The 20,596-nt window shown below is 43.8% G+C and overlaps 1 protein-coding gene across 1 annotated transcript in view; it reads left to right on the top strand.

Moving 5' to 3' along the window:
- kif6 (kinesin family member 6) overlaps positions 1 to 20,596 on the top strand; it is a 93,283-nt gene that overhangs the window by 71,885 nt on the left and 802 nt on the right. Inside the window, exons 16-22 of the mRNA XM_033642343.2 lie at positions 5,953 to 6,003; positions 7,686 to 7,773; positions 7,916 to 8,051; positions 10,048 to 10,130; positions 17,794 to 17,883; positions 17,996 to 18,100; positions 18,979 to 19,094. Of these exons, the coding sequence (XP_033498234.2) occupies positions 5,953 to 6,003; positions 7,686 to 7,773; positions 7,916 to 8,051; positions 10,048 to 10,130; positions 17,794 to 17,883; positions 17,996 to 18,100; positions 18,979 to 19,094 (669 nt within the window). The remainder of the gene's footprint in view (positions 1 to 5,952; positions 6,004 to 7,685; positions 7,774 to 7,915; positions 8,052 to 10,047; positions 10,131 to 17,793; positions 17,884 to 17,995; positions 18,101 to 18,978; positions 19,095 to 20,596) is intronic.

Genomic DNA, 20,596 nt, shown 5'->3' with positions numbered 1-20,596 from the left:
GTTAGGTGCATGGGGCTGCATTCTTCCGAGATGAGAGACAGTGTTTTTAGTGGAAGGTGGTTGCCTCTTCTGGATGGAAAGTAGTACCATAATGTTTAGCTCAGTGTGTTTCCTTGCCATCTTGGAAGCCCTTCTTGGAAATTTTACACTACCTGTGTCTCATGGTTAATGTAGAACATGGAAACATTTAGCATAATATAGACAAAAGCCTTGTGCTGCTTTTTCTGATGGATGTACCCAGCATGAGGGTCAGTAGCAGGAGAGAAAGGGAGAGGCGGTAGCCCGTGGAGACATCAGTGTCTAAACATTTCCCTGGTTTACAGTATTGTTCTTGGCCACAGCATACGGCTCTGGAATCCAGTCCCACTGGAGGAGCATATACGTTCCAAGCCCTTAGGTCCAAAAAGTGCAAGGATATATATTTATTCAGAGGGATCAGCGATGCACATCTTCTGCTGCATAAAAGGTGTAGGGCAGCTGGAAATGAGCAGCGTCTCTTGATTTCTCTGCCAGATGTGGGGGGATTTATGCAGTAAAGTCTGAGATGAGGCATCTGGTAACTGCTTGGGTATCCCACATTCATCCTCTGCTCACCTTTGCTAAAGTGACCAAAAGACTCTCAGATAGATTTTATGGAAGGTCTGTTGGAGCCTAAAACATATATCAGTGCCAAGAAGATTGTTCCAAAGCACTTGAGAAGAAATACAGCAGGAAGAAAGTAACTTGATTTCTGTATTGCAGGTTGTCTATGTAATAAACAGCCACTAGATTTTACATGACTACTTACAGTGCTAATGTCATCAGCCGTTCATTAGAGTGGTTTCTATAATATTTCTGGTTTAGTATTAAAAACTCTTTATTTGTATGTTTCCTTTTAAATATGCAACTTTTGTGGTTGTAGGTTATTAGTCAAATTATAGATATGCACTTAAATAGATACTTTGCAGATTTTCAGCCAGCTCTGGATCATAACAGCGTGGGTAGTATGTGTAAATGAACTATGGTAAACTTCCCTCCATCTCACCAGCTCCCAAATCTTCCTGCTCATCTACCAGCTCAAACTGGTCCACTGTCTCTAGGGCTGTTGCCCAGACTACAGATTGTACTACCACATTTTTGTGTGCCCGCCACCAAAGATACAAAGAGTATAGAAGTGGAAAAGAGAACCGCCCCTCTCTCTCAAACTCAGACCAAACTCTGATGAAATAGTAAAACTAGGCAGTGCTGATTGAATATAAACGAGATTCTGTTACTATATTGCCTATTTCTCACCTCATATATCTTTCCTAACATATTTTAGTGCACTGTTTCGCTGTAGAACGACCGTTTGTGAACTGGAAGTGGCCGCCATACTGTTTTCTGTATTGTACAAACCGAGGCTGAAAAAACTGAGATCAAATGGTAAAATTAGACAATGCTGATCAAATATGAACCAATATTGTTTTACTACTTTATTTCTCATCTCTAATGTTTTCAGAAACATATTTCAGCTTGCTTTTTAACTGTAATTCCAGATTGTTTGTTGACAGCTGGCCACCATTTCGTTTCCTGTGTCAAAACAGCCAAGCTCGCATCCTAGTGGGAGTGTTTATTGGTCTGGTGCAGTGTAGTGCTTTCTGGTATTTGTAGGCTTCCTACCTCTTAAAGGGATAGTGCACCCAAAAATGAAAATTCAGCCATTATCTACTCACCCATATGCCGATGGAGGCTCAGGTGAAGTTTTAGAGTCCTCACATCACTTGCGGAGATCCAAGGGGAGAGTGGGTAGCAGCACAACTCCACCTAATGGAGGCTTACGGCGCCCCAGATTCAAACAGCCAAAAACACATAATTGAAACCACATATCTCCATACTGCTCATCCGTAGTGATCCAAGTGTCCTGAAGCCCCGACATAAAAATGTTGTTTGGAAAAACGTCATTTGAACTCTGTTGGGTGAGTAGATAATGGCTAAATTTTCATTTTTGGGTGCACTATCCTTTTAAGTAAGAACAAATGCCACAGTCTGTTTTCTGTTTTCTCTGTGCATATAGCACCAATATCAAAAGTATTTGTGCCTGCATAGAAAGCCCAGTTTTATGAAAAGACTGTCTTTCTAGCAGTGAAATACCTATTACTTTGTGTACTGACTTAAAGGGAAACACCACCTAAATTAAAATTTCCACAGTACAGTACAGTATGTTATTTCCATGGCCCAGGAAAATTCAGTCAATATTTATGAACATGAGCTACTCTCTCACATAGCCCAAAATCAGAGAAGTCTCAAACTTGTGATGTCATAGGGTATAAAATCTGGAGCTGCTCCATAGACAATGAATAGAAGGCTGATTGTATGACCCACAGAATGTTTATTCTCTTCTTTATACCCAAATGAGCTTTATTATATTATAATGTTCTCAGATCTGAAACAGAAATGTCCCATATACTCAGAACATTCTCCTGAGAGCTCTCAGTGTCAGCTAGAATGTCTTTCCCAATTCATGTATGTGGAGCGGCTCCACACTTTACACCCTATTTTTGGACTGTCTTGGACCATAGGCACAGAGTATGAATTTTGAAAATGGGCGTAGTTCCCTTGTAATGATGCATTCATTCTTCACATAGACTTGAATCAGCACCCACCCAGATACTGAGAAGCTGGATGGTACGTATGATCCTTGGATCTCCAGCTCACTGCGGTAATGTGCGGCATATCACGTTTAACCTCCAGGCCACGAAAATCACCAAATATTTATTGAGGCTTGTAGCTTGACACCGGCCTTTTAAGACGACGGCATGTCTCCCGACAATGTGGGGGGAACCCTGCATGGTTTGGAAGAGGTTGCGGTGTTGAGCCCACAGTCTTGTCCTGGAAGGGGGATAGGAGCACTCAAGTGTAATGAAGTATTGCAGCAAGCACACCGCACACCACTATTACTTGACACGTATGCAAATTAATCTTGTATGGAATTTTTCTCGTCATTGAAGGTCAGAAGCGCTGTTGAAATTGCAGTTTTTGGCACTTGAACAGGATCTTCTGACCAAATTCAGTCACCACTGAGATATGTATATTTTTAACAGTATGGCCAAGAGCAACAAAGTTTATTCTCACACCAGATTGCTTGAGCAGAATATAATATATCTGCATTATCATCTGGAACTGGGAGGACATCACTCGGGCATAAAGCACCTCCAATTGTTGCACTATGACCCTGCCAAATATAGGTAGTCATCATGTGTAACTGCTTGGCCTTGGGGTTTTAAAAAAGCTTCAGTGCATGCCATGACTGATGTAAGCCACACGGGTAGTGTTGGCCCATGTGCTCTTTATGTTTCTGTTAATGTGCTCCCAGCACTCCTTCACCCTGTCAACATGGCATACTCACGGCATAAATATTTCTTAATCCTTTTATGTTATTGTGAAAGTAGGAGACTATACATCGGTTAGTTATGGGTCATGTTAGAGAAAGTTGTGTCTGTTAGAAGACTTGGGCTGGCCACAATGTAAAGCCACAGGGCGTCTCAGCTCATTTACATTCTCAGCTACTTGAACTGCAGACATTGTGAGAGGGTTCCCAAACCCTGCTTCATGCTCCATAGGCATTAGGAAAAACAGTTTCATCGTGGGCACAATATGTCCCTGTGTGTCATTTGTTAAGTTTCACATCATCCATTCACGTCTCCACCGTCTGCTGAAACCCCCAAAAGTGGTCTGTGTTTAAAAAGGTGTTTTTTGAAAGATGAGCTTCTGTGTGTGTGTTTCGTGGGCAGATTGCAAAACATTTATCAGTGAAATGTTGAGCACTGATGTAAATCTCAACCTGGAGTCTGTAATAATAATATTGTTATATTTTATAAATCCCAGGATCTCTATGAGAGACTCCGCTATACTCAAGGTCACATCAGCAGGACAGATGTTTGTCTTAAATGCTTTCAGTGTCTTCATCTTCTCTTAAAGTGAGAGCTCTGATCCAGCTGTTTTATGGCACCATTAGAGGTGTTGCATGAAAAGGTAGCTCCCCACACTCTGTTTCTTTTTCAGCAAAATGATACTTCATCTGGATTTCTCATTTTTGAAGCTCAGACCTCGGCTTTTAGATTAGCGATAGCGTCGTATTACATAAAAAGCTACAGCACAGCGCTGTCTACTTGTATATAAGACCTGAGGGATTGTAATGGAAACTCACCACAGAACTGCCATTCAGTGACTCATTGTCTTTTATCTTGGTTGTTAATGTTACTCACTATGTGATAACCTGCCAATGTGAAATTATCTCCTTTTGTTGTCATATAGTAAATGCATCCCTGAATGTTCCAACACAAACTAATGTGGTCATTTAATGTGGACAGAAATGGCCTCAAATATGACCCATACAATAATCTCTAGTTCATTTACTTTACAGTTGGCCTTTGCCACTGAGGCATTGCTTCACAAACTCAATATCTTTAATGGGGCAATTAACTACATAAATTAGGGGAAGAGAAACAGTGAAAACAGAACACAAATTACTTACCCATATGTTAACCCGGTATTACTGCCACAAGAGAGGCAGTGACCCAAAAAGCCTCCCTCATGTTACTTCCTGGCTCAGTGGAGTCACAAAAGTTCATTCTGAGGACTGTGGAAGTGTGTAACTCAGCAGTACATCCTGTCCTAAGTTAATATCATTTTTAAGTTTTTTGTGTGAAGAGAATTCAGAGACAAGAAGAGATGTGTTTACAGTGACATCTCCTCGTGGACTAAAGGTTCAGACACACCAAACTAACATCAGAGAACCAGCGGCGAAGAAAGCCGCCTGCCGCATTGCTTCACATTGCCTGTATCTCATCCAAAAGGTTGCACATGAACACACCTCAGAGACTACAATCGACAGCCAGCTAGCAAAGACGTTCTGCGCCTGTGTGAAAGGAAATGCACCTCCTTGACATCAGGCGACGGTAGTCTGTAATTATCACTCAAAAAGGTAAACCAGAACACTGTCTTGACGCTAGTTAGCCAGTTAGCACTTATAAGAAAATGTTTCTGCTAAAGAGTTGAAGAGCTAAAGAAAAACAATCTTATCTTATATAACAAGTTTGTTTTGCTCTTGACTTCAGCTCTTTGTTTACATTCCTCACTTCCGTTTCTCTTCTTGTGCACTGAGCTGAACTGCCAATCAGAGTGATTTCATTCACCTATGGGCTCCGCCATCTCCAACGGCAGTTCAGCCTGATCAATCGACAGGAAAAAAAGTGACTAGCGTCAATGAGGGTCCACGGTTCGGGACACACCACACTGACGAGGGCGCCGGACGCTTATTGACGGTTCATCATTCACTGACGACTGACCGTCTGCTTGGTGTGTCAGGGTCTTAAGATCACAGCTATGGCTACGAGCTGCTACATTAAAGAGACTCTCCACCAGTTCTACCCATGAAGTTCGCTTTATTCATCACAATAAGTTAGCCTGTGGATAAAGTTATACAATCTCTTCTGTGGTTTCTTAGCTTGGACTTGAAGACTTGATTCTTTTTTACAAATGTGAGGCGTGAGGAAGGTGTTTAGTAGGCACTGAATCCTGAATTGTGGTGTGTGTTATCATCCAGCACCCTCAGTCATTCTTGCAATGAGTCATTGTATAATATTCAATGTATGTCTCTTTTTCAGAATAAAACTTTCTTACAAAAATGTTTTTTGATTTTTATTTTTATTTTTTTTTTCAAAACAACTGCTTTTCATTAGATATAACTTTTAAAACATGAACCTTAATTGTTATCCCAGGATCGGCAAAGATAGCTCTAATGTAATGTGTGGAGAATAAAGTTTAGGAGTTGGTCGATTCTAATCTTCACAGTGTATACAATGGATTTGTTAGTTTCAGGTGGTGGTAAAGTGGTATACTGTAACGGAACTCAAAAAAAAAAGACATACTTTGTCTTTTTTAATGTGGTAATGGGGGAAAATGTTTTAAAAATGTAATTTCTTTCTTTCTCAGATGAGTTGAAGAAGCAGTTGGAGGTGCAGAGGAGGCAGAGAGCAGCTCATGGTAAGATCAAACTGACAATAGATATTCCCACAGCAAAGCCTTAACCATGAGCACCATGATATCCAATTCTGTCTACCCACACACAGCTAAACAAGGCATGGACACTTGAAGCAATTAAATGCATCATGTGTTAAATCTCCACCTCGCACTCTTGCCTTTTATAGAACTTAGAATAAGGCCATGAAGTGATTTTTCTGCTCTTTTTTTTTTTTCAAAACAGTGTAAACAGCAAAAATCACCTGGAATCAGACCTTAACAAATATAATTTGGGCCGCTTTTCATAAATGGTCCTAAATCAGATACAGATCTGAGCAACAGCAGTCTGAATAGTCAAAGCGGAATTCATGCGACCTTTACATCACTCATAAATAGGTCCCTTAAATGAGTATGCTGCTGCAAGAGTCTTGTGGTCAGGCGCTGACAGATGTAGTTAAAAGTACTCTTTGACATCCAGAAATTTTGGATGAAATCTGTTTCAGTAAAGCCATTCACATCGCAGTTCCACCACTCCTGGCCCCGACTCCACATCCAGGCATGGCTCAGTACAGAAGCAGCAGCCATTGCTCCACAAAAAGTCATAATTAAAAATCTGGCTCCTTGGGACAACCTCTAGCTTACCTGGGAAAGAGTGTGCAGGATAAAGTCCTCGGCAGCAGCCTGGGTTCGATTCAAACCCGCAGCTGAGTGTCATTCTCCCTCTCTTACACCCCTTTCCTGTCACTCTAAAGCTATAGTAAAGGCAATAAAAAAGCCCTAAAGAAATATCTTTAAAAAAGTGCTTTCTGTCTGCTCATCTGCTAATGAATTTGCTTGTTTCCTCTGCACATCGACTTATAAATGACTGTAAGCAAGGACTCCAGTGGCCTCCATTTTTACGTCCTGTATGACAGCGTGCTGCATGTGACATCTTTCATACTGTTCATGTGCACATACAGGTGATTTCAGGACTAGAATCTGGAATCTGATATTGGCCACATTTAAAAAATAATGTTAACAGCCGAACAAAAAAAAATCGGATTTGAGCAGTAATTGAGCACTGAGGCTCACAGTTTAAACATAGCTTTACTGAGAATCCAGGTTTACACTCGGATTTGAATTCAGACAGCTGGCTCTGAGCTCAAGTATCAACTGACAAGATGAACAAAGCTGTCACAAATTTAAACTCTGTTTATCATCTTTTTGATATTGAATCCTTTCCGAGGTGGGCAGTAAACATTGTGATTGCTCTTTACTCTATGTATAACAGTGGCCACTTCAAAGCCTTTGCAGTAGTCCTTGCTGACTGAAAGCTTAGTGACCAAAAGACTGGGCGTCACAACTCTAAGACGCCTTCATTTACTCTTGGCTTACTGTTTTGATCAGTGACATACATGCTTTGATGAGGAAATCTGGTTGTAAAGCACACAAACATCCCCCTCCAGTTTAGGCACCAAAGGCTTTCCTTGTTATTTTGAGTCCCGCATCAGAGAACACTTCACAGCCGCCTGGCTTCTATTATCCAGGGCCAATGTTTAAAACACTGTCTTTGAAGGAAATCTCACGTGTTCACAATACACATTTAACAGCTTCTGGACTTAAAAAAAAAAGAAAACATTATGACTGTATTTGTGATTTTATCTGCAATATGTCCACATATTGTCTTTCTTCAAACCATGCCTTCTGTATATCCAACTCTACTATAGGTGTAATGGGGAATCACCCAGGAGTTGAGGAGGAGGTCGACCCAGTGGAAAAAAACCTGTGCAAACATATTAAGCAAGAAAAACAGGCGTGAGTGTAGTAAAAACTGCATTTTAATGTATTATATCCCAAATGTTTTCATAGTTTCTCCTCGATTAGATTGATTGGACACAGCTGATGCAGTGAAATGTGGACAAAAGATGAATTTAGTGCTGCTAATATCTGCCGTCAGGTACAACAGCGCCATTGGCCATCTAAAAGAGTTGAGGACAGAGATTGAGCACCTGCAGCTGTTGTTGGAGAGGGCAAAGGTCAAGCTCCAGAGGGATTTCCAGAAGTGGTGGAGCCAGGAGGCTTCCAGCATGCAGGTGAATGACCTTCCTTTTCTCTACCTATCTATGTGACAACACCACATAAAGCTTCTGTAAGCATGACATAATGGCAAGGCTAGTATGTCCAAGATATGTTTCTGAAATTAGCCAGGAAGCCATGTCTGTTCATCTACATCTTTGTATTTATGGATGTTTTCTTTTGTGTGTTTTCTGATTATTGGCCTCTATGGACACGTTAGTGTGTGCGTGTAAGTTGATATGCATGTGTCTGACTTCGGAGGCTTTTATGGCACCAGTGTGACCCTTGCAGCCTCTGTTCAGCATCACGCTGAATGGGCCCTGGTGGGAAGATATGTAGGAGGAAAATACACGGAAACTCATTTTTTACAGAATTCCATGTAACCCAAACAAGGGCCTGGAGAGCAGCTTAGAGACAACACAGCAGCAGCATCAATATGGTCTCAGCAGTTAGAAGGCTAACAAGGACAACATGTTCATGAGGTTTCTCAGCAACACAGTGGGGGATAAGATATGAGTCAGTGTTTATTTCGGTCCTAAATAATAATTTTGTGTTTAAAAGGACAGTTTGGGTTTTTTGAAGTGGGCTTGTATGAGGTACGTATCCATAATCAGTGTATTACATACAGAAGATGTCAGTCGGCCGACATGGAAGCTAAGCAATGTGCTGCTATGGACAGGGCCAGCACCAAATATATTTTAGCCACTTAAAAAAAAACAGTTTAAGTGTGCACACAGAATATTTTCACAGCTTCACCTTTCTGTCAGACAGCCCATGCCAGCAATGAAGCCATTAACAGCTTCAGTTTTCCATCTATGCTCTTGTCAAAGCCACCAGACTCCATTAGCAAAAATAATGTTTTTTTGCCTCATTGAACACAGGAGCTGCTGGTCTGCTGCAACCTCGATCAGTTAGTTTGTTTTTGTTACGGTGAAACTTTGGTGAATCTGAACTGATCCTTTTAAATGGCAAAGTCAACACTGACAAAAATAAGAGTTACTGATTGAGGCAGTTACACCAGCAGTTCTTCTGTTCAGCAATGTTAAATCACTGTTTTTCTCAATGGAGGCTGGCTTTGAAGAGAGTGACACAATGGCTTCAGTTCCCCATCGGAAATCATTGTCTGACGGTAAGGTAAAGTAGTGAAAATATTCTAAATATTGTGTACATATAAACTGATAATGATTTTTTTTAGGTGGCTAAAATATGTTTAATGCTGACCCCCCTACAGCAGTACATTGCTAAGATTCTGTGTCACACTCCTGCCTGTTTCTCCAAACTTGGGGCATGCCGACTGACATCTGTATGTGATACACTGAATATGGATAAGTACCTCATACAACCCTACTTTTAATGATCCGAACAATCCCTTTAAATAATTCAGGGACTTTTACACTGTGGTGAAGGACAGTGTTTGCGAAAGCTTGTAGCGTTTGTGCAGAAAGCTGAGTTTAAAATTCCCAAACTATGAATAACACAGAGTTAAGTCTCTGGTGTCACTCACACTTTGCTAGGCCTTGATGCCTGTTGTGCACATTTCGGAAACCAACCACAAAAAAGATGTTCAGCTGCAACATCTGACCAGCAGACACTGCTGGCGTTTATGCTTTGGTTTTGATCTTATGAATGGAGAACAATATCTCACTCACATCTGAGCTAGGTTTGGGAATTTATCACCAAATGACAAATAGAAAGAGGAGGAAGTCTGACAGACAGACCTGACGTGCAGTTTTTTGTCTTCCAAGCAGGAAATAGGCTGTTTTCCTCACCATTATTAAACAGCTTTGTTCGACTGTTTATTGTTCTGTTTTTGGAAAACAGTACATATGTAATTAATCAGACTTTGAGTAAGAGATATGATGGAGCTAGACAACACAAAATACCTGAGGTCTTCTGTTCCCTCAAACTGTATGTTACATATGGCCACATTGTGTTGGACTGTCATCAGGATGGAATGATATTTTTGCTAAGCAGTGTTTCAAAAAAAATGATTTTCTCACTGATTGTGACTAGGAGTCAGAGGCCACAGGCAGATGTCACACACGGTCGCCAAATGAAACCTTGCAGCCGTCTTCACCCAGCACTCCAGGATTTTGGTGAGACATTTTGACGATCTTGACTGTTTTTTGTCTCTCCGTCCTCCCGACAGATGTAAATGTAGACCTATTAAAAGTGTGGATGATTAGTTTTAGATGTAGTTATCGTGTCATTAACCATTAATTTAAGTATTCTCTACTGAGCCAACTGGTTACAAACAGAAAGCAGCCAAGTTACAAAAAGAAACACCTTCCCCTCACTGACTCATTCCCGCTCACTTCATTAATGTTATTTTTACCCTCTCACCATCTGTGCTTGAATAGCACTTCATTAATGGCCAACAACCTGCAGCTCCTCACTGTTTGTTTCCATGGAAGAAATTCTGAACAAATGTTGAAAGGTAATGTCATTGTGTTTTTTCGCCTCACCAATCAGTGCTCCCACTGTAATTTGCAATGACACAGGTGGTGTTTGACATCCCATATCACAAGTCTGCTATGGCAAAGGTTTAGACTTGGCAGATATTGTATCATATGCACAGAAACAATGACCACAATATATGTCCAGATGTTGTCTATCTTCACTCTTCAGACTGCATCAGGTAATCTGCAGGTGTTAAAATACATTTAATTAATTCAGTTTCCTCAACAACTTTATTTTTTTATTTATTAACATTTATTTAACCAGAGAAGACCTTCTGAGATTAAAATTCTATTTTTCAAGAGACAGGCAGCAACATAAAGTTACAACATAGAGCAAAAATACAAAATCAAAATACACATCTCTAAAACAAGCAATATAAAAGACCTCATGAGATAACTACAAAGAAAAGCCAAAAAGTATGTTAACATATGCTATAAGTGAACTATAAAAACACAAAACAGAGGCAACTACACATGATTACAAAGACCTGCTAAAATACAACCTGACTTTGGCATGCAACAGTGCTTTGAAATGGCCAAGAGGAACCAAAGAGTGCAACTTTAAGTCCCTCAGCAGAAGATTCCACATACAAGGAGCTACATACATAAATGCTGCTTTGCCAATAAAAACATGTTCTGTGAACACAGAGCATAGCTATTTTCATTTTCTAGCTTAATGTACACACATAAATATGCTGGAAGTAGGCCAAGAACAGCTCTGTAAACAAGAGAATGCTCATGGAAAAGTCTACGAAATTTTAAAAATGACCTTTGAATGTATTAAAAAGTTTTAACCTTGATTTACAAGTCGTGAATATTTTCTCTTTCCTGCTGTGGTTAGTTACAAATGTGTTTGTGTCTCATTGTGGACTGTCACAAAATGTTACTAACTTGTAAACTAACAGTTGAATGTTAAATCCTTTTCTTTGGGGTTTCAGCAGGCGCGCTGGATTCATTTCAGAAGTGGGGGAGCCAAAAAGTGCTGTGCGTCTGGGGCTTGTCACCGTGTGGGCGTGGCTACCTGTGTAATGTCCAGTTAATAATAGGGACTAGTTACAGGTGCGTAGTGATCAGGGATTGAAGTACAGCCTGAGTTGAGTGTGAGCTTACGCAACAGCGGCAACAGTGTGTTTTAGTGAAAGCAGCAGTATCTTGCAGCAAGTTACACGCTTGTCCTCTCTCATTAAAAAGATGGTGAAGAAAGACAAAGAGTCAGATAATGTATTTAATCACGAACTTTATCTTGGGAGGAAAAAAGCAAACAGTTTATTTCTTAACAGTGTTTGCATGAAACCTGAACACTTTATGGATAGGGTTGTGCCCAAATATTTGGATATTCGAATATTCGTTTCTATGGCTAGGTATTCGTTATGAAATTTTTTACATATTTTATATAGGCCTAGCTGTTTTTTCGTTATCTTTTGAATTTAATATGAATTATGGAACCTTTTTTTTTTTTTTTTTCTCCTCACCTTTCAACCGTCACCTTATCGTGATGGAGGAGTTTGAGTGCCCTAATGACCCTGAGAGCTGTGCTGACTGGGGCATTTCCCCTGGTAGGGTTTCCCATGGCAGATTGGTTCTGGGCGAAGGGTCAGACGAAGAACGGTTCAAAAGACCCTTCATAATGGAAAATAACAAGAGTTGGCGTACCCGGCCCGGAGGGTTACTGGGGCCCCGCCCTGGAGCCAGGCCTGGGGCTGGGGCCCATGGGCAAGCACCTGGTGACCGGGCCTTCGCCCATGGGGTCCGGCCGGGCCCAGCCCGAACCGGCTACATGGGCTCGTCCCCCTGCAGGCCCACCACCTGCAGAGGAATCCAGAAGGGTTTGGTGCAGTATGGATTGGGCAGCAGACCAAGGCGGGGGCCTTGGCGGTCCGATCCTCGGCTACGGAAGTTGGCTCTTGGGACATGGAATGTTACCTCTCTGGCGGGGAAGGAGCTGGAGCTTGTGGAAGAGGTTGAGCGCTACCGGCTAGATATAGTCGGCCTCATCTCGACACATAGTTCCGGCTCTGGAACCCAAGTCCTTGAGAGGGGTTGGACTCTCTCCTTTGCTGGAGTTGCTCCGGGTGAGAGGCGGAGGGCCGGGGTGGGCTTTCTGATACCCCCCAGACTCTCAGCCTGTACGTTGGGGTTCACCCCAGTGGACGAAAGGGTTGCATCCCTGCGCCTTCGGGTCGGGGAACGGGTCCTGACTGTTGTCTGTGCTTATGCGCCGAACAGCAGTTCAGAGTACCCGCCCTTTTTGGAGTCCCTGTGACGGGTGCTGGACAGTGCCCCGACCGGGGACTCCATTGTTCTGCTGGGGGACTTCAACGCTCACATGGACAATGACAGCAGGACCTGGAGGGGCGTGATTGGGAGGAACGGCCTGCCCGATCTGAACCCGAGTGGTGTGCAGTTATTGGACTTCTGTGCGGGTCGCAGTTTGGCCATAACTAACACCATGTTCGAGCATAAGGATGTCCATCGGTGCACGTGGCACCAGGACAGCCTAGGTCGCAGGTCAATGATTGACTTTGTAGTCGTATCATTTGACCTGCGACCATATGTTCTGGACACTCGGGTGAAGAGAGGAGCAGAGCTGTCAACTGATCACCACCTGGTGGTGAATTGGATCGGGCGGCAGGGGAGGATGCTGCGCAGACCTGGCAGGCCCAAACGAGCAGTGAGGGTATGCTGGGAATGCCTGGCGGGAGAACCTGTCAAGATGATCTTCAACTCCCACCTCCAGGAGAGCTTCGACCGCGTCCCGAGGGCAGAGGGGGACATTGAGTCCGAATGGGCCTTGTTCCGCTCTACCATTGTCGAGGCGGCTGTTGCGAGCTGTGGCCGCAAGGCCGCTGGGGCCAGTCGCGGCGGTAACCCCCGAACCCGCTGGTGGACACCAGAGATGAGGGGAGCCGTCAGGCTGAAGAAGGAGGCCTACAGGGCATGGTTGGTCTGTGGGTCTCCAGAAGCAGCTGACGGGTACCGGCGGGCCAAGCGGGGCGCAGCAGCGGCAGTCGCGGAGGCAAAAACTCGGGCGTGGGAGGAGTTCGGTGAGGCCATGGAGAAAGACTATCGATCGGCTCCAAAGAGGTTCTGGCAAACCGTCCGGCGCCTCAGGGGGGGAAGGCGGCAACTTGCTCACATTGTTTACAGTGGGGGCGGGGAGCTGCTGACGTCAACTGGGGACTTTGTCGGGCGGTGGAAGGAATACTTTGAGGAGCTCCTCAATCCCACCAACACGTATTCCAGTGAGGAAACGGAGCCGGGGGTCTCGGGGGCGGGTCGTCCAATTTCTGGGGCAGAAGCCACCAAGGTAGTGAAGGAACTACGCGGCGGCGGAGCCCCGGGGGTGGACGAGATTCGCCCTGGATACCTCAAGGCTCTGGATGTTGTAGGGCTGGTAGGTATCACACTCCTCAGCCTACCCGGTAAGGTCTACGCCAGGGTGCTGGAGAAGAGGGTCCGGTCGATAGTCGAACCTCGGATTGAGGAGGAGCAATGTGGTTTTCGTCCCGGACGCAGAAGCGTGGACCAGCTCTTTACCCTCGCCAGGATGTTGGAGGGGGCATGGGAGTTCGCCCAACCAGTCCACATGTGTTTTGTGAATTTGGAGAAGGCTTACGACCGTGTCCCCAGGGGCATCCTGTGGAGGGTGCTCCGGGAGTATGGGGTTGGTGGCCCTCTGCTAAGGGCCATCCAGTCCCTGTACTGAAGGAGCACGAGTCTGGTTCGCGTGGCTGGCAGTAAGTTGGACCTGTTCCCAGTGAAGGTTGGACTCCGCCAGGGCTACCCTTTGTCACCGGTTCTGTTCATAAGTTTCATGGACAGAATTTCTAGGCACAGCCGAGTGGTGGAGGGTGTCAGGTTCGGTGACGGGAGGATTTCGTCCCTGCTCTTTGCGGATGACGTGGTCCTCCTAGCTCCATCGAACAGTGACCTCCAGCTCTCGCTGGGACAGTTCGCAGCCAAGTGTGAAGTGGCTGGGATGAGAATCAGCACCTCCAAGTCTGAGGCCATGGTCCTCAGCCGGAAAAGGGTGGATTGCCCGCTCCAGGTCGGGGGGGAGGTCCTGCCTCAGGTGTAGGAGTTTAAGTATCTCGGGATCTTGTTCACGAGTGAGGGTAGAATGGAGCAGGAGATTGACAGGCGGATTGGGGCGGCGTCAGCAGTGATGCGGGCGCTTAACCCGGTCCGTTGTGGTGAAAAGGGAGCTTAGCCAGAAAGCGAAGCTCTCGATTTACCGGTCGATCTACGTTCCAACCCTCACCTATGGTCACGAGCTCTGGGTAGTGACCGAAAGAACGAGATCGTGAGTACAAGCGGCCGAAATGAGTTTCCTCTGCAGGGTGGCTGGGCTCAGCCTTAGAGATAGGGTAAGGAGCTCGGACATCCGGGAGGGACTTGGAGTAGAGCCGCTGCTAGGTGGAGTTGAGCCAGTTGAGGTGGTTCAGGCATCTGGTAAGGATGCCTCCCGGACGCCTCCCTTGGGAGGTGTTTCGGGCATGTCCAACCGGGAGGAGACCTCGGGGCCGCCCCAGGACACGCTGGAGGGATTACATCGCCCGGCTGGCCTGGGAACGCCCGGGGGTTCCCTCGGAAGAGCTGACGGAGGTGGCTGGGGAGAGGACTGTCTGGGCTTCTTTGCTGAGGCTGCTGCCCCCGCAACCCGGACCTGGATAAGCGGAGGAAGACGAGTACAAGTACGAGGAACCGTTTTTGTCAACGTTTGTTTCCCCCGTTTTGTACAATTAATTATTGTTTAAAGTTTCAACAAGTTTCTTTTGGAGTGCGTGACACGTGTGTTTTGAAAACGACCGCGGACTGTCACCTGCTCAACGCATCAGTACCTTCAGTTGCCGTGACAATAATAGCCTTATGATTATAATAATAATGTCAAACTATCATTTACAGACCGATTTAACAGACGATCACTGCTGCCCGACCCGAAGGTCCATTTGCTGGTCCCGTGGGTTACGGGTCAACCCGCGCATCACTGCTCAGCTCAGTCTATAAGGCTGTACACAACAGTAAGGCTATAGACATTATATTCCATTCAGGCCGGCAGAACCAGCAGCGCATCGGCTCTACAGTGCACGACACTGCTGATTAACCATTTTATTGCAGCACAGAGTGTCTGCCAGCAACCAATTACTTGCAGAGGCTTCCTACAACTTGTTTCAACGGTTCCGATTTAATCAGAAGACAAATTAAAGAGGATGACTAGCCAATGTGAAAATCAAAAGAAAGCATAGAATAATGTACTGAAGGAGACTGTTGTGCCATCACATTTTTTTGTGGTTTGAGGGCAAAGATCCGGTCGCCGCTGTGCAAAACTCCGCAATACAATTCTCAAACTTGATTGAAAATCAATTTCAGAGTGGGGCTGGTTCGGAACGGCGGTGTTTTGGAATGGAGGGCTGTCCCCTGTTGGAACGTTGTGCGCGCACAGCCCTTCACCACCTGGATCCTAAAATAAACACCTGTTTTATTACATAATCATGCTTCCGTGTTGCCCCATTCATAAATATCCTATTTCTGTCATTCAAGTAACAAGAATTATGGTTTAATACTCTTAATTATAACAGCCAACTTATTGAAAAATGACGGGTTTAAATCATTATTAAAATCCTGTCATAATTTAAATCCCGTCCCGGACATAACGTGCACGGTTTCGGGCCGGGTCGGGCTGGATTTTTTGGGCCTGATCTAAGCTCTCTTAGCCGCTCTCGTTTCCCCTGAGCCGCCTCAAGAAGTGCCTGCTCTCGCCCTGCAGCTACGTGGAGTCCCTCCTGATCAAAACGCCACACCACATCTTTGCGCAGCAGGTCCAGGACCTCTGTAGCCTATGTAGACAGGCAGGCTGCATATCACATCAAAAGCATAGATCTATGCATTCATGATATGAAAGAGATAAATGTAAGTCAGACAAATTGAGTTTAAATTCAGATTCTTTATTTTTTGTTTTATGTTTGTGTACTACAGAGCCGCGGAGGGGCATTGAGAAAAAAATAAAACACACCAGCGCTAGAAATGTTTGATTGCGAACCAGATAGGCCTACAATTTGGCTCGCTTTTTGATTTATTTCTATTTTTTATAACTGGGGAGTTCTTACAATACGGTGCCAGGGTTAGTGGGGATTAGTGCTAGGTGCTGTTCGATAGAGCCAGACGGCTGAGAGTCTACTCTATGCTCGAGGCTATACCAGGCTGGTGAGGCAGTAACAGGTGCGCACAATTGAGTGCCTGCTGGAGGCTGTATCTTTCTCGCTATGGCCCCTCTCTGTATTTTACCTACGGTATGAGTGGAAGTGAAGAGTGAAAGTCTTTTTTACCGTAAGTAATGTAATATAGGGACCTTTGATTCGGCTTAAAAATAATGTGGCAGGAGGGTAAAAGTGGGGGGGCCAATGGCCCCCTGGCCCCCCCGCTTCCGGCACCGTTGGGTTTCAGTCAGCTCTGTCAGATGTGTAGTAAACCGGTCACTACAGGGAGCTCATTGTCTTATACTTGTGAAATGTTGATTAACTGTCAATTATTAGTAACTTTTAATTTGTTTATCCATTGTCTTCCATTTATCTGGTTCCAGGTTTTATTAATGTAATTAATGTAATGTCTCATTGTGTCATGCGGATTACTGTTAATTTATTATGCTGATCTGTTCTGTACGACATCTATTGCACGTCTGTCCGTCCTGGAAGAGGGATCCCTCCTCAGTTGCTCTTCCTGAGGTTTCTACCGTTTTTTTTCCCCGTTAAAGGGGTTTTTTTGGGGAGTTTTTCCTTATCCGCTGTGAGGGTCTTAAGGACAGAGGGATGTCGTATGCTGTAAAGCCCTGTGAGGCAAATTGTGATTTGTGATATTGGGCTTTATAAATAAAATTGATTGATTGATTGATTGATTAATTAATTATATCAGCAGTAATCATTGTTATATGCTGCTGGGAAGTCTTCAGGCCAAAATCGTCCCTACTGGTTTCCATCATACTTTCCTTCTTTGACCAGTGTGATTGGGAAACAGGTATTAAATTGCATTCTAAGTGGAATTAAAAAAGATCTTACACATCTTAAATTTAATTTGACAAACCAGCAGAAACCCTGTGCATGAAATGTTAGAGTGCAAACTACTTTGCATTGTTGCTCCCTCTTGTGGTTAAGACATGTATGTGATAATACTGACAAACAAAAAGGTAGGTACTGTAAATACCTACTGTAGATTCAATGAATGCACCTATGGATCAGTATACAGATAATCTGTGGGATTATGTTGTAACAGTATAAATGAAATGCTCTCCTTACCTGTGATACAGCGCACCAGGTCTGAGCAGCGCTGTGAGAAACTCCCCAGCAGACCCAGACCCAAATCCAGACTGTTCCACTGCTCTTGTTCAAGAGCTCAGGTCAGCCTAGCTTCACTCAATCTCTTATTTGTTAACTATAAAGTACTATTGGATTAAACTGCCTGTCACACTTTGCCCTCATCATCATAAAATTGTAATTATTACATTTCAGGAGCTTCATCCCCAAAAGCGTACCTCCCATGACAGCTGTCCCAGCACGCCATGATAAGTCCCTGGATGGGAGGGTGACTGACTTCACTCCTTCATCTGAGTGGAGGTACATGGAGGGCTTGGCATGTTGGAAATGAATGGATAGCTTGGAAAACAACACATATGTTTTTTTCATGAAATTATGGCACATACATTAAATTTGTAGCCCTTTAAAACCAAAATTCAGGTCATATGACATTCTAAGTAAATCTCTGTGAAGTTATTATTCTGAAATAACTGGGGCCTCTGATGTCTAATTTTTAACCGTCACAATATTGCCTTTTTGATTGACCCAAGACCATAAAAATAATTGTACATAATGATAAACAATAAGTGAATTGTGTATTTTCACCACTGTGTGTACACTGCTTTCACGTCTATGCACAAAGGCAAACAGTAGCGTATTCCACATGTTTACAGTAGCTCTTAAATCTGTACATACAGCCTAGCCCTGTACATTTTATAGCTGTACGTTGTTTTCTCTCCACTTATGAATGCAGCCATAACTTTTTTATTTCTTTGTGAAGTAATGTCTCCAAACTCTATTAACAAATCAAAGAGCTGGGGTCTCGCTCGAACGCTGCTGCTGGAACTACCGTTTTACAACCACAGTAAAACACTCAGTGCATAACATATATGCTTTTGTTCATCTCTCCAGCAACCACTCATAGTACAGAGATGCTATTGTTTCATACAGAGGCTCTGTGATATGAGGAGCTGTTACCTGTTAAGGTTTTTAACTTGTTTCCTTAAAGCTTTTGAACGGTTGATACATTTAACCAAGGAGGTGTACAGAATGGTGAGGGGCTTTTGAGTTTATGCCCCCCTAACACAAACATATATAAAGTGAGAGCAATATAAAGTCCTGATTTGTGTTACAGAAACTGTGAAGAACTTGTGCTGATATTATCGAACTACATTGCACGTACTGTATGTACATTTCAGGGCCCTTTCCAACACCAACCTCTCATCCTCGTCAATACCCCTGACTGGAGACCAGCAGACTGATGCGGACATCCTGGCCTTTATCAGAGCCAGGCAAAAACTCCTCAACAGAGCAGGTAACACTCACACAGGGGTTGATGGCTGCACAACGTAGAGTCTTGGTTCTGCTTGAGGTTTCTGCCTGTTAAAAGAAAGTTTCTTCTTTAATTCATTTGATTCGTTGCATCTCTGTAAATGAAAAGAGTACAGCCTAGACCTGCTCTATGAGGAAAGTTTCCTGAGATAAGTTTTGTTATGATATGGTGCTATAAAAATAAACACTGACTATACTTGACACACATACATCTACTTCACTTTTGGGGACATAACTTGGATATCCTAACACTTACCCTAACCTTAACTTAACCCTAACATTAACAAAACTTTTGTACTCAGTTGCTCAAGCTGTCCCCAATTAACTGGTCTTAAGTCTGAACGTGTTTCCCAAGGTAGCAAACTTAGGCACACACACACACACACACATTCTTGTACTTTTAACTTTGTTAAGACCCTCATTGACATAATGCATTTCTTACCCCCTTACCATATCCTTAACCATCCCAACTAAATGCCTAGCCCCAACTCTTACCCTTACCCTAACCTAAACACTAATTCTAACCTGAACCCTAAAACCAAGTCTTAACTCTCAAACAGACCTTTGAAAAAGTGAGGACCGGCCAAAATGTCCTCACTTGGCAAAAATGTCCTCACTCTGTTGCTAAAATACGTTTTTTGGTCCTCACTATATAGCATTTAAAAGTACAAACACACAGACACACACAGCAAGAAATGATGTAAGCTTTCACACAATATGCATTTTGCATTCAACGCTGCCCTCTGGTGGTGTGATACCTTACAACACTTCACCATCAATGTATTGCTTCAAGCTTATTAGAGTTGTTTTTAATTAACATACACCACATTCTATAGTATATGATCCATATTAGAAACTACCTGTAACATTTTACACTTGATGAGCGACCACTTACAAGCTGAGAGTGATTTCAGATTCAGTTTTGCTTTTTCTGGCAGCAGTGCGTGATGAGTAGGGAATGTCTATTTTGGTCAGGATCCCATAATTTCACACAAACACCCTCACCCCCTTTGCAGCCTCACGTTTTCTAGCTCCACAGCGACTCATCTTTTGCTCTTACGTAGTTCCTCTCTCTGTTACACTCTCCCCTCTCCTTTGACCCTTGTGCAGCTGCTTACTTTGGCAGACAGAAAAGTGGACTTGGCTGTCTTGTGGCTTGCCACCAGATATGCAGAATGACTGAGGTCATGTGAACAGACGGAGCGCTGGCCAAATGAGCGGAGACAGCAGACAGAAAAACAGTCGGGCTGAGGAGCACATTTGCCCTCTTAAGTCTTTCTTTCTTTTCTTTCCCCACTTCAGGCAAGGAGGACTCATTTCATGCCTCTTTACCTTGGCATAGCGACTGTGTTTTGACAGGAAAGCCCCTCTCCTTGGTTGTTTGGTAACCCCTGTATGGTGCTATCCCTCCCATCAAAACAGCTTTTAAGTCACTAGTGCATGCTGGGAAGTGTAGGGAACCTGGCAATAAAAGAGACAGCCAGA

This window comes from Epinephelus lanceolatus, chromosome 15, assembly GCF_041903045.1.
Source record: "Epinephelus lanceolatus isolate andai-2023 chromosome 15, ASM4190304v1, whole genome shotgun sequence".
Lineage (NCBI taxonomy): Eukaryota > Metazoa > Chordata > Actinopteri > Perciformes > Serranidae > Epinephelus > Epinephelus lanceolatus.
Note: the sequence above shows the minus strand (reverse complement) of the source record. Positions and strands in the feature narration are given on the sequence as shown.